Raw genomic sequence first — 14,359 nt, 5'->3', positions numbered from 1 at the left:
GGCGGAGTTTGCAGTGAGCTGAGATTGTGCCATTGCACTCTAGCCTGGGCAACAAGAGCAAAGACTGTGTCTCAAAAAAAAAAAAAAAGAAAGAAAAAATGTAAGCTGCAAGGCCAATAGGGAGTGGCACAAGGAACTTTCGTGGTCTCTAGGAGGTGGGAGCAGAGCCTAGATGACAGCCCAGAAAGAAAATAGAAACCAAAACTATAAGGAACCGATTTCTTCCAACAACCTAAAGGTGCTTGGGAACAGAACTTTTCCCAGGGGAGCCTCTGATGAGACCACATCCCAGCTGATACCTTGATTGTAGCCTGTGAGCCCCTGAATAGAGCACACAGACAAATGGTGCTTAGACTCTTGACCCAAGGGAACTGTGAGATAAGAAATGTTTGCTCTTCTAATCCAGTACATTTGTAGAAGTATTACTCAACAATAGAAAACTAATACAAGAACCCAGCTCCCTGGCTTCCTAGTATAGTGATTTTTATTCATTTATATTGCTAATGGTAAGACACAGACCCCTATAAACACTTAAATGTTCTTTATCCACAATCCATTCTCAGTAATGACTAATTTGGCAAACATAGATCTTGAAGAATATTAGTCCTGGTTTCACCATGTTAAGTTTATAGTGGCCCCTTACCTTTAAAACGTCATTTATTAATTGATTAGACACCAATGAGAGGAAATTAGTGGAAGAAGTTGAAGTTGAATATCGTGTCCCAGCACAGTTCTTGCTGGAGGATAAAAGCATTCAGTTGCACATCTTTCCATGTACAAATGGTGTGACTTGGGGAAGTTGCCTAAACCTCATTTCCTGGGAAGAATGATCTTAGAGGAGGAAAAGAAAAAAAAAAAGAAAGTAAAGAAAACTGGAGTTGTATATTTTCATGACGCTATTTTCAGCATGTATTTCCCATAGATGCATCTTAAGCACTTTGGAGCAATGCCAACCAGGGTGCAATGTAGTTGTAAGTCAATATCATTACAACATAGGCACTTAACAGGAAGACATGACTGATGCAATACACCTGCTAGCATGAGACGAAAGCTCAGCAGCTCTGGGGAAATAAGTTTCCGATAGCCCGTTTCTATTCCTTTTCACTTTGTCTTTGATTTATTGCCTCTGTCGGGCTTCAGCATGACAAAGGCTTCAGCTTTCAGCGCAAAATGATATTCCAGACTCCACTAAATATATTTGTAAGACAAGGGCAGCCAACAAAATTAAACTGCCAGCACAAAGACTGGCTGTTATTTAAAGCTGGAGAGAGATTACCGAGGATTATTACTTTATCAAAAAATATTTCAGCTACGAAATCAGTGCTTATTCCTCCAGTACCTTTGGCCGTGTGCTAATTTATCTCCTACCTTGAACGGATTTAGTCTTTCATTGCCAGTTTATTGAAAAGCCTGACAAATGTCGATGGCCTATGTTGCTGGACACCCAGGCTTACTTAGTTACTGCTACAGAGAGCTGGAAATCAGGACCGTCAGAGGGGAATTACGTGTGCTGTTTCTTTGATTTTCATTGTTGTGCTTTCATTTAAACTATCAGGCACTTCATGTCTAATCTCATTTGTCTTTTCAGAGGCCCCACCTAAGGTGGGCAATTCAAACACCTAAAAACCAACAGTATTAGCATCATGGAGCTGATGACTTGGTCACATTTTTCCCCTATCTATTTTTTAATGCAATATTTTGCCTCTTTTAAATTGCCTCCCCTTTAAGGTATTTTTTCTCAGACCCTTATTATACTTTGAGGAGAAAAATATCTATCAAAATTAGAAATAAGAAGAGCACAACCCATTTTATTATCTGCAACTTTTGAAGTCTTACTCTCATTTTATTTCTGTGCTTTTAAGCAAGGTTGTTAGCCAACTTAATTTCTTCTTTTTCCTTCTTCTGTGTGCTTTAGTGCACAACAAAGATATGCCAGTGAACTCTTTTGAAGATGAACCATTAGTATATGCTTGTAAAAAAGGATCTTTTGCTTGAAAAAAAAAAAAAAAAAAAGCCCTATTTTTAAAAGAAGCTCTTAAGCAATTTCACTAAGAAAAGTTGTCCACAATGGTAGAGTATTTATCGCCTGTAGACACTGGGCTCCCACATTGTGCTAGACCAGGAGTGCTAAGTCCTGGAATTCAGATCATAGCAGTGGATATAAGTGAACGGTAATTGTGAAAATTTCGCTAATAGACTGATACAGAAAGCTCAGTTGAAGGGCACTTAATGGAGTCTTTGGGAGAGGACCAGGAAAGCTTTCCCAGGGAAAGTGACATTGAACCAAAACTTGGAGAAATTAGAATTTCCAGCAAGGAGGGAATGGAGGCAGGAAAAAAAGAGGATTCAAGCAAAGGTAAGAAAATGTGCAAAGACTTAGAGGAAGGACAGAACATGATGCATTCAATCGTCCGAGCATAATTTAACATAGATAGAGAGTATAGTGGGGTGTGAGAATCATAAAAAAAATGGAAACTTCAGAGGATAGCAAGAGCCTGGGACTGAGGAGAGTTTAGAGATGAGCCTGCAGGCAATGGGACACTATCGAAAAATAAGTGACATGAATATATTTGAATTTTTAAAAGATCACCCTGGTCAGAATGGAGAATGAATTAAAAGAATATAGGCCTAGAAGTTGGGAGAAGTATTTGAACTCCGTGGCAGTAATCTAATTCCAAGATTAGGGTGGCCAGAACAAAGATAGCCAAAGCGGGAGTATGAAGAAGTGAATAGATTTAAAGAGACTGTGGAAGCATGCAATATAAGTATATTCAGTAAAGTGTGGTAACTGATGGACTCCAGAGGGGTGAGAAAGAGGAAAAGAAGAGTGACGCTTGTTTCTGACATGGACATTTGGGTGAATGTAGAACATTTATCTGAAAAAGGAAAAATTCAAGTAGAAGCAGATCTAGCTGAGGGGTTGGAGTGGTGGGGAGGTGTTGAGGTAGAGTTTGAGTTCATTTTGCGAAGTGTTGAGTTTCAGAGGACTAGGGGACAACCAAGTAAAGTTGCCCGTGTAGGTAATTGGGACAATTCTTTTAAGGCCAGATAGATCTACCCAAGCTAAGCATATAGATTTGGGTTCATCAGCATACAGTAACCAGTTGAAGTCATGGGAATGGGAATGGATGAGCTAGCTCAGGTAGGGTCTATCTTTCCTTCAAAAAAAGAAAAAAGGAAAAAAACAGAGCTGACACAAAAAAGTCAACATTTAAAGGGTAGACTCAGGACAAGGTATTCATCCAGAAGACTGAGAAGTGGCCAATAGAGCTCCAACGCTCTTGTAAGGGCATGTGTCAATGAAAAGTCAAACCCTGTAAAATATTTGAAGAGATTTATTTTAAGTGAAATATGAGTGATCACAGCTCATGACACAGCCTTCAGGAGACCCTGAGAACATGTGCCCAAGGTGACTGGGGGGCAACTTGGTTTTATGCATTTTAGGGAGTTATGAGACATCAATCACATGCATTTAAGATAACCATTGGTTTGGTCCAGAAAGGCAAGACAACTCAAAGATGGGGCTTCCAGGTTATAGGTAGATCTACAATTTTTCAGATTGTTTGAAAGAGTTAATACCAATAGAAAGAATGCCCGAGTTATGATAAGAGGTTGTGGAAACCAAAGTTTTATCATGCAGATGAAGCCTCCAGGTGTCTGGATTTAGAAAGAATAGATTGTAAATATTTCTTATGAGATTTAAGGTCTGTGTTAGTGCCAAATGCTTGTTGGCTTTTCCTGAATTCCAAAAGTGGGGGGTGTATAATGAGGTATGCCCGAGCGGCCCTTTCCTGTCATGGCATGAACCAGTCTTTGAAGTTAACTTTGGAGTGCCCTGCCATAGAGGAAGGATTCTACTCAGATGACCAATCGGGGGTGGGGGCGCTTCAAATTTTATTTTTGGTTTACATATGTGTGCTCTAGGTAACTCATGAGATTAAGGCCTGAACCAGATCTGGCAATGAGGAGCTTCTTATTAGCCTTAGCATGAACTGTTTAAATAAAATGTGCTTAACCATTAAAAAAGAGGTAGAATCATTTGTTTTTTTAATATATATATAATATAAATACATACATAATATATATAAATATAAATATATGTGTGTGTGTGTGTGTGTGTATATATATATATATATATATATATATTGAGATGGAGTATTGCTCTTATTGCCCAGGCTGGAGTGCAGTGGCACAATCTCGACTCACTGCAAACTCCGCCTCCCGGGTTCAAGCGATTCTAGTGCCTCAGCCTCCTGAGTAGCTGGGATTACAAGTGCCCCACACCACGCCCAGCTAATTTTTTGTAGTTTTAGTAGAGACAAGATTTTCCATGTTGACCAGGCTGGTCTTGAACTTCTGATTTCAGGTGATCCACCCGCCTTGGCCTCCCAAAGTGATGGGATTACAGGCATGAGCCACCGCGCCTGGCCTGTTTTCAATTAAATTATTTCATCATGTATTCTTCCATTAATTCCTTCATTCACTCATTGAAGAACTACATTAACTGAAAATATCAAAAGGGGGCATATGTGCAACTGTCCACGTAGTCATCTCATGTGTCTTCAGCCAATATCCTTTAGATATTTATACATATTTATTGGTAGGGGAAAAAAACTAATTTTCTTTCAAAAAAACTGTAAACCACTTTCTTTATAATCTAACAATAGATTTATTTGAAGCACTTACTTTTTTTTATCAAAGTAATACATTTATAAAGTCAAATAGTATAGAAAAACTGAACATAAGAAAGCAGCTGTTGCCCCACCCTCTCGCCTTCCTCTTCGCATGCAGTTACTTTTAGTTCTATTACTCTGCTTGTTATTTTAACTGTATTTTACAGTTGTTATTGTATGTTGTTATTTCTTGAGTTATACATTTTAGATATAATCTTTTGCCCACCCACATTGATAAATGAGGAGCTGCCTTTCTGAGACCGAGTCACATAAGAGCTCCTCTCATGCTTTCTGTATAGGTCTATCACCATTTTGGTGAGATTGGTTTTCAATGTCCTTATTGTTTGTCTGATATATGCATGCAAGTGATAAAGCTGGTATTTGTTACTTGCATACTTTTTCTAGGATCCTCCTTCCAAACGCCCTGTTTTCTTGTATCTCATTCTAGACCTATAGACTTGGTTTCCTCTTTGTCATGGGGGCTATCCTGGTTTTACAGATGTTTTGCAGCATCCCTGGCTCCTACTCACTGCATATCCATAGCAGTCCCATCTTGACAATGAAAAACGGCTCTGTAGAGTACTAAATGTCCCCTGGGAGGGCAAAATCATGCCCAGCTGAGAACCATTGACCCCGACTGGTTTTTCTCTGTGACATCTGCATAGCTGCAATCCCGAAATACCTGTCCTGTCCTGTGGTGGCTTCTCTGTTTCCTGGGTCTCATGTCTTTCTTTTTTATATACTTCTTTAATTGGGGGAACCACGTTGTGACAGGCAATCTTCACGATGACATCTAATAATCCCTGCCGCCTGGTATTCACACCCTTGTGTAATTCTCTCCCAGGTTGGGCTAGGCATCCGTTCTCCATTTAAGGTTCTAAAAGACTTTGATTTCTGTTTTAACTGTTCTTCTGTGTCCTCCCTCTATACCCTTGCCCCCTGTCCTCCACTGTTTCTGGGGAAGCCAGATGACATGCTGTTTAAGCAGCTCTATTAAAAAACCAGCATATCAAGCACCTGAAACCTCCTGTCAACAGCCACACGAGGGAGCTTGGAAGCAGATTATCACGCTCTTTGCCCAGGACAACAGTTTGACCTCGGAGACACCAAGAGCTGGAATCATCCAGTTAAACCAGGCTGAGATTCCTGACCTCTCCCAGAACTATATAAGGTGATAAAGGTGTGTTGCATTAAGGTGCTAAGTTTGGTGGTAGTTTTTATGCAATATCAGATAATGAATGCATATCAAGTAGAGTCCCAGGAAAGATACTTAGGAAGTCTTCAATAATGACATTACACATGACTGATAATTTGACTAAACATAGAATTCCAGTTTGCAAACCATTTCCGCTTAGAATTGTGATGTTTTTCCACTATCTGCAAACGTCCAGTGTTTTTCTTGAGGAGTTCCATGTTTGTCTGCCTCCTGATTCGCCTATCTTTAGGAGATTTAGGATGTTGCCTTTGCCTTGGGTATGCCGTTTTCTATGCACTGTGCTGGGTAAGAGAACAAACTTTTGCATCAGTTTTATTCTATAAAATATTTTCAAATATATATTTGCTAACACCTCCTCCACATTTATTCTCTGTTTCTGTAACTGCTATTAGATATTGGGCATTACATTTTGACCCTCTGATTTTCTTCTTTGTTTTTCATTGCTCACTTTTTAATATTTTTATTCAACTTGCTAGGAGATTTCTCAGGTTTTATCTTCCACCTTTCTAGATTTTTTAACAAATTTCTCTATCACGTTTCCAAAAGTTCTTTCTCATTGTTTGCCAGTTTTATTTTAAAGATCATGTTCCCAGGCGGGCACAGTGGCTTGCACCTATATTCCCAGACACGCAGGAGGCTGAGGCAGGAGGATCCCTTGAGCTCACGAGTTTGAGGCTGCAGTGAGCTATGTTTGCACCACCACACTCCAGCCTGGGCAAGAGACAGAGACTCTGTTGCTTAAAAAATAAATAAATAAATACCATATTATTGTTTTATGGGTTTATATATTATCCTACCTAGCTGAAGATATTATGTTGTTAATGTTTCTTGTGTCTCTTGCATCACCCCTGTTTCTCCATTACCTTTGTTTATTTGTGTGCTTTCATTGTCATCTTTTGTCTTGGAGGGCTGGCAAAAGTACTGAATAGCCTTGGTTATTTGTTCACACTTATGACTGAGGCACTACAAATTGGACTGAAGGTCCCAAGTGCAGAAGCTACGCAGGTCAGTAGATGGGCTTTACTGTCTGGTGATCATATGGGTAAATTATTTTTTTCAATGAGGGGACATTTCTATAATTCTGGTTATCACACGTTTTCATGGGGCTTTTCAGTTTTCCATGGTCAAGGACTCTTATCTCCTGTATAGAGAAAAAAAAGTCTTACCATAAGAGCTCTGGGAACAGGTCAAAAAATAGGACTGGGGATCCCATAGCCCAGTGTGCAGACTGGGCTTTATTTCCATATTTAGCCCAGTATCTTCACCTTGCCCTCAGCTTTGGACAGTCTTTCGTTCAACTTCTGTATGCTACAGAATAAGCCTGGGATGGAAGTGAAAAGGAACTTGCCTATTAGCCTAAGCAGGGAGACTGTTCAGCAAACACTGGGGCAGAGGCAGCCTTTACCGTTCATCTGCTCTCCAATTTCCCACACTGAGTTCACGTTTTTCACTCATACTAAATTATCTTCTGTTGTCTTTGTCTTTTCGATTTCCTACTTCTAAAAATTAAAAATTATTTAATTGCTTTGTCTTTTCTTTTTTTTTTTAAATACCAAGTCTTGCTCTGTCACCCAGGCTGGAGTGCCATGGTACAATCTTGGCTCACTGCAATCTCCACCTCCCTGGTTCAAGTGATTACGCGGCCTCAGCCTTCTGAGTAGCTGGGACGGCAGGCATGTGCCACGACGCCCGACTAATTCTTGTATTTTTAGTACAGACAGAGTTTCACCATGTTGGCCAGGCTGGTCTCGAACTCCTGATCTTGGCCTCCTGAAGTGCTGAGATTACAAGCATGAGCCACCAAGCCTGGCCTGCTTTATGTCATTTTGAAGGAGTTTAAGAAAGGAGAGATAATAAATTTGCACATTCATTCTCCATGTTTAAATGAGAACTTACATTTACTACATGGAATTTTCTGACCAAAAGTAAAAAATCCTGGGGAGCCCTATTAATACTTTAAAATCACTTGTTCCAAGAAAGTAGCACTCCCCTGTGTGCTATTCCACTACAGCATTTCAGTTGACAGTGGCTGTGCGATTTGGTTGGTGAGTCTCAGAGCTGGGGGCTCTTGCTGCATCCTGAAACTTGCATTACAGAAATTCACACCAATAAAGCCGTGGTATTTTTTTCTGGACTTGTTAGTACTGTGTGCTTCCTTGTGTATCAAAGTGCAATTTGCTAAATATCAGGAGATACGTGGCAAGTTCCTTCATTGGCATTGTGTTTCTAAATCTTTCAGTGGTGTTTTAGCACTCCTGATACATTACCCCATTATTTCTGCCTGGCCACTCTCTTGAATGAAGATCTACAAGCAAGACATCATGGTGGTGGGGTGCACAGGAAGTGAATGTGGCATTCCTAGATGACAATACAACCTAGATGGGGGCTCAAGCAAGCACCCCCAAAAAAATGGCAGGTTCCTTGAGAGAAGTACACACAGTACCATGAAAGGTCAGAGAACAGAGCAGAAGAGTTTACAAGTTAAAAAGTAAATATAATGGGCTTTAATTTCCAGCCCCACTGATCCCTTACTGTGTGTATCTTCTTGGACAAGTCATTTAACCTTTCTAGGCCAAAATTTCCTTGTCTGTAAAACAGGGAAATACTAGCACTGACTCCATAGTCATTGTGTGAGAATGAGATGAATTAATGTATGCAGACTATGAAAATTATGCCTTGGCACCTACTCAGCACTTGACAGGTATTAGCTGCTAGGAAATATTTTCTAGCTGGAAGATCAAAGACGGTGGCCTATGCCTGGTGTTAGGAATTTGAACTGGATTCTTAAGGCTGGAAACTATCCCCCAACCTATCTTTCCACTGCAGCTTTAGAACAGGGCATCTGACTGCCAGAGCCCTCATTTCTTAACATCGAGAGGTCAAGCTACTTATTAAAGTGGAGACATATCTTCAATAACTTTGAATTAGGAGAAATAATGATAATTCAAGGCCTCCTTGCTGGACAAAAGGTAATTAACTGCACAGAGAACCGAATAACCCTGAGCTCGGGTCTTTCATTGAATTTGTTTCACATCTCAAGATGTAAGTATTTACAGGTCAAGTGCTCTAAGAAGAGTAAAAACATGTCTTTTTCTCTGAGAAAAGCTTTCTTCACACTGACTCCAACTATGTTCTTAATCCTTAAACCTCTAATTAGAGTTCCAGTCCAAAAGCTAAACATTCAATCTCCCATTTTCTCTATCCCTGGCTTACAAAAAAAAAAAAAAAAAGTAAAATAAAGGTAGTTTAGTAACCAGCCTGTTCTTTGGTCTGTTTTGTAACAACTCTTCTTTGTATTTTTGCCACATCTTTCAAGTGAGTTTCTCCAAGCCCTTTATAGACAGGATCTCATTAATGCCCCGCCGCACTGCTGCGAGACCCTTGACCAACACGATGATCCCACATTTACAGATGAAGAACCAAGGCACTTTGTGCACTCCTTTTTCCTTTCTACAAACGATGAAGCATCATAAGGGCAAATACTAATTATTCTGATTCTCACAGTACAGCTGTAAGCAACCAGCCTTGCTGAAAAAACAAACAGTTGTTCAATTCTTGGAAAATGTCTGAAGAGTTGTTTAAACTGGGAAAGTACCAAGTGAGAAGACCTAGAGGCCCTGAGAACATAAAGCCACAGAACGCCAGCTCTACAGAGACCCACTCCCCAAGCAACCCTGCCTCCCACACACACATCACAGGTGGCAGGACAGAATCTCAAAAAGAATATGATTAAGAACTCAATTAATGCAATGGATATTCAGGCCTATTTACACTAGAAGACTTTCAAAATGCACCAGGACGAGCTACTCCCTCTCCCCGATACGGCCCCATTGTCATCCTATAATATCTTCTTATGGATTCTACAGAGCATTTCCCCTCTTACTGTATATGTAACTTCTCCTCCTACTAGATTCAAAATACATTACATAAATCCAAGCATAATGAGGTGAACTACGTGCTAAGTTACTCTGCCTCACACTGACGTTACAAAGAGGAATTGTATATTAATCTTAACCCAAAGAATCTTTCTGAAGCCAACTATACCATATTTATTTTTCTACCATGAACACATAGAACAGCATCTAGCACATGGTAGGTATTATAGAATAAATGTTTGTCTCTCTACAAGATTCATACGTTGAAGACTAATTCTAGTGTGGCTGTATTTGGAAAGGAGGTCTCTAAGGAAGTAATTCAGAGTAAATGAGGTCATAAGGGTGGGGCTCTGATCCAACAGGATTAGTGTCTTTATAAGAAGAGACACCAGCAAAGCCCTTCTGTCTCTCTCTCCCTTTCTCCTCACGCACGAGGGAAGACCATGTGAGCACACAGGAAAAGGTGGCCAACACAGAGCCAGGGTCCTCACCAGACGCCAACACTGCCAGTACCTTGAACTTGGACTTCCAGTCACTAGAACCATTAGAAAACAAATTGTTATTGCTTATGTCATTCCGTCTGTGGTATTTTGTTTTGGCAGCCCTGGTAAACTGAGACAATAGGTATTAAACAGATGTTTGTAGAGTTGATTGTATTTTGACATTTTTGTTGGCTTTATTTCCATACTAGCTCTTTGCTGAGGGTCTTAGAGGACTGACTTGGAAGCTGCTATTGTCTCTATTTTGATTTTCTTTGATGTTGGCACATGCTGCCCAGCTAGCTCCACAGCCAAAGTTGTTGGGGTTGAGGTGGGGAGTTTCCTTGTGTTTGACTATGTTGCCCCAGGTGTATTGTGCAAGGACTAGCCCCGTAGTGAGCAGAAATCTTTGTTAGTTAGTTCTACACATAACTCTGTTTCCTAGTTATTATAGCACTCTCTCTCTACACACACACACACACACACACACACACACACACACACCTCTCTTTATTTTAGAAACATCAGAGAAGTTCCCTGAAGGTCTGTGTTGGGCGGCATTTGAGAAAGTCATTCTTGAAAAGGTTTTGTTTTCATGCTTGTGTATATTAAAATCTGTTTCCTATGCCTGGAGACAGCTGGTATTCAAGAGGACACCCTGTACCTTATCTTTCTCCTTCTTCAGGGTAATGTCCCATCCAGGCCCAAGTGTTCTGCCTCTAGGCACTGCACATTTTCATTTCCTCTTTGTATTAAATTTTAACCCCAAATGCCCTAAATCCTAGCCTTCACATTCATGCTCTGATAACCCCAGGATGCAGATCATTCATATTATTACTTATACCAATAAGTAAATAAAGTGTGTTTTATAGTTTACAGTCTACACAGCATAGTTACTTGCATCATCTCATTTGACCTTTGTCCACTCAGTTGGCTACAACAAAATGTCATAGACTGAGTGAGTGACTCAGACAACACAATTTGTTTTCTCAAACTTCTGGAAGCTAGGAAATACAAACACAAGTGCTGGCTGACTCGGTCCCTGTTGAGGGCTCTCCTCCTGGCTTGTAGATAGCTGCCTTCTCAGTGTCCTCACATGGCATTCAAAGAGAGAGCGGGAGACAGAGTTCTCTAGTGTCTCCTGCTTTAAGGACACTAATCCTGTCAGATTAGGGCTCCAATCTCATAATTTCATTTAGCCTAATTACCCTCTTACTCCAAATACAGCTACACTGAGGGTTAGGGCTTCAACACATGGATTTTGGGAAGGGGGTAGTTCACAACTCAGTTCATAGCAATCTTCTTGGAACCTAGGAGCATACCACAAAATCAAGCATAAACAACAACAAAGAGAAGAGAAGAAAAGATGACCCAGATCTGGTATTACTCAGCATGCCACTGTTTCTCCAGTCAGGCCCAACCTTAGCACCCTAATCTAACCCTGTGGTAATGGAAGTGCCCTCTGTCCTGCCCTTATCATCCCTTGACCTTCACTAGGAGAAAGTAACGAGGAGGACTCTTTATCGCCCTCTAGAGATCACACTGTGTCATAATCGCATTACAGTGAAATGGATGATGAAAGTACAAGAGATTGTTGGAAAGCCCAGAAACGTAGGCAAAGAAACAACTAAAACACAGTCTGGGAGATAGCAAAAGACTACTGGCAATTTTAAATTCAAACCCAGCAAAGTGTTGCTTGACACAAGCCCAGAGACTGAAGTGGTCAGGGCTTAGTAAGGCTGTCAAAATCATCCTTCCAAGGCTTGCTTTTCCCCTTCTGTTTATCAGGATTCTTGTTTCTCTGAGGAAATCAAGCATATGCTGGTGTTAGGGAGGGGCTATCTGGAGGCAGCATTACACTTTGAAGGGCTTCCATAAGACAGTAGTAATGGCAGGGGTGTTCTAAGTTCGACTCAGCCCTGGCTAGCCACTGCAGAGTTTTGTGCTTTGAAAATGCTCCCTCCCTGGCTTCCTTCTTATTCTTGCCTCCCTTGGATAGTGTGTTCAAAATATAAAGTGTCGCAGTTCATCATTATTCCCTCCAAGGTGTGTGCAATCACAAATGCAGACAGTGCATCTTATGAATGCATATGCTTAAAAAAAAAGATTGATAAAAAGAAATCCTGAAGCAAAGTCAGACAAACCATTTGGTGCTGGAGGGCAGCTGCACAGCCGCCCTGGCAGGTGACCTGGGAACCTTATCTGGATTGTGTACCCCAAGAATTTCACCATGGATGGATGGCCCTAGAGTTAGTGCATATTCTGAATTTGACGTTGCATTTCTATCAGCAAAGAAGATGATGGAAGAATAGAAACAGAAATTGATCATGACGCATATATAGATTTCAACTGTAATGTGAATAAAATGGAGAAAATGAGGAAAAATCAAATAAATATCTTTATTTTTGTGAAAAACATAATGTCTGCTGGAGAACACTAATTTATCTTTCATGACCAACTCAAGCGTCACCCTCTCTAGGAAGCCTTTTCTGACCTTCTCTCCCAGAGATAATTGATCATCTTTAACTCACTCTACCTAGAAGAGTTTCTTCCCATAACTAGATTTCTTTTTTTTTTTTTTTTTTTTTTTTGAGACGGAGTCTCACTCTGTCACCCAGGCTGGAGTGCGGTGGCGCCACCTCGGCTCACTGCAAGCTCCGCCTTCCTGGTTCCTGCCATTCTCCTGCCTCAGCCTCCCGAGTAGCTGGGACCACAGGCGCCGCCACCACGCCTGGCTAGTTTTTTGTATTTTTTAGTAGAGACGGGGTTTCACCATGTTAGCCAGGATGGTCTCGATCTCCTGACCTCGTGATCCGCCCACCTCGGCCTTCCAAAGTGCTGGGATTACAGGCGTGAGCCACCGCGGCCGGCCAACTAGATTTCTTAAAGCCAGGGAAGGGTCCTTTCTGTCTGTCTTTGTCTCTCCAGTACATGAGCTAGTATGTGCCACTTGGTAGGTGTTCCATGAATATTTTCTGAGCTGCAGATTTGAAAGAAAAATCCCCACTAGTGTGGAGAAGGCAAAACCATCACTCAATACAATTCTGTGAAGGTCCTGGGTATCTTTAGAATCAGCTCATCTCCCTTTCTGGACCCTTTTCCTCTCTTCAAGACCCCTTCTCCTCCAACTGTCCAGACTCAGAGAAGTTGTCTGTGGCCAAAGCCCCAGGTTATGGAACTAAAACCGCCTTCTCTTTCCTAACAACTCTGACCTCAAAATGTCTCTCTTTCTGTCTCTGTTCTTCCATTACAGAAATTAAACGTATTCCTTTTTATTTAGGAAGAAGTACCTGTTTTCCTTTGAAAACACAGCAGCAGTTTAACCTGAATGAGTCTCTAGTTGGAGAAATTTCAAGAATAATGATAAAGGGCAAAGAAGAATTCCAACCCTGGAAAATCACACCCCTGCCAGGGAGAGACTTATAACCATGGCTTTGAATCACATTGATCTTCTTTCCTCTGGCCTGTTCAACGACATTAAATAAATTTGCAAGCTGAGAATTGTGTGCAGTGTTTATGCAACTCATCCACCCTACTCCACCTGCTGACTTCTTAACCCAGAGTGCTGAAATTAGAGCCATTGTGCACAACCTGGAAGCGGATACTCGATTTTTTTTGGAGGAAGCAAAATGGGCTCCCTATAAGAGTGGCCCTCTGATCATAATTTCCACCAGATTCCCAAGGCTATCTTCAGTCACAAAGGCTAGGACAACTGGACTAACAGAAGACTCTGAACTCTTCTCGGGGAGGTTTGAATCAATGTTATCATGAAAGCTCTCGCAGATAATAAATAACCTTCCCCTGTAAACCCTGTGGTTTTCTGATTTTTTTGCAATCTCTAATAATCTTTAACTCTCAATAGTATTTTCGCAGGTATATTTTTTCATGACAGTGTATCAAAGTCACATTAAAATATTCCCAGTTCTTTATAATGCAGTGCCCACCCCCAGGATTCTCTGGTAATTGGGTCAATGGCCTAATAGAACAAACATACTGGGAACAAGCTGTAAGAATATCGATTCTTTATTCCTCAAAGCAACATTTCAAAGTCTGCAAATGAAGCCTTAACAGAAAGAAATATTAATGTAAGACTACACAAGAAGGGAATAAAGAATC

The 14,359-nt window shown here is 40.8% G+C and overlaps 1 protein-coding gene across 1 annotated transcript in view; it reads right to left on the bottom strand.

The window, feature by feature from the left end:
* Positions 1-664: 664 nt before the first annotated feature.
* The window catches only part of LOC108527216 (contactin-associated protein-like 5), a 404,395-nt gene continuing 390,700 nt past the window's right edge, over positions 665-14,359 (bottom strand). Inside the window, exon 17 of the mRNA XM_017868363.1 lies at positions 665-831. Within this exon, the coding sequence (XP_017723852.1) occupies positions 755-831 (77 nt within the window). The 3' untranslated portion in view covers positions 665-754. The remainder of the gene's footprint in view (positions 832-14,359) is intronic.

The sequence above is a fragment of the Rhinopithecus bieti genome, unplaced genomic scaffold (assembly GCF_001698545.2).
Source record: "Rhinopithecus bieti isolate Rb0 unplaced genomic scaffold, ASM169854v2 scaffold_2453, whole genome shotgun sequence".
NCBI lineage: Eukaryota > Metazoa > Chordata > Mammalia > Primates > Cercopithecidae > Rhinopithecus > Rhinopithecus bieti.
This window is presented reverse-complemented; position numbering and strand designations above follow the sequence as displayed.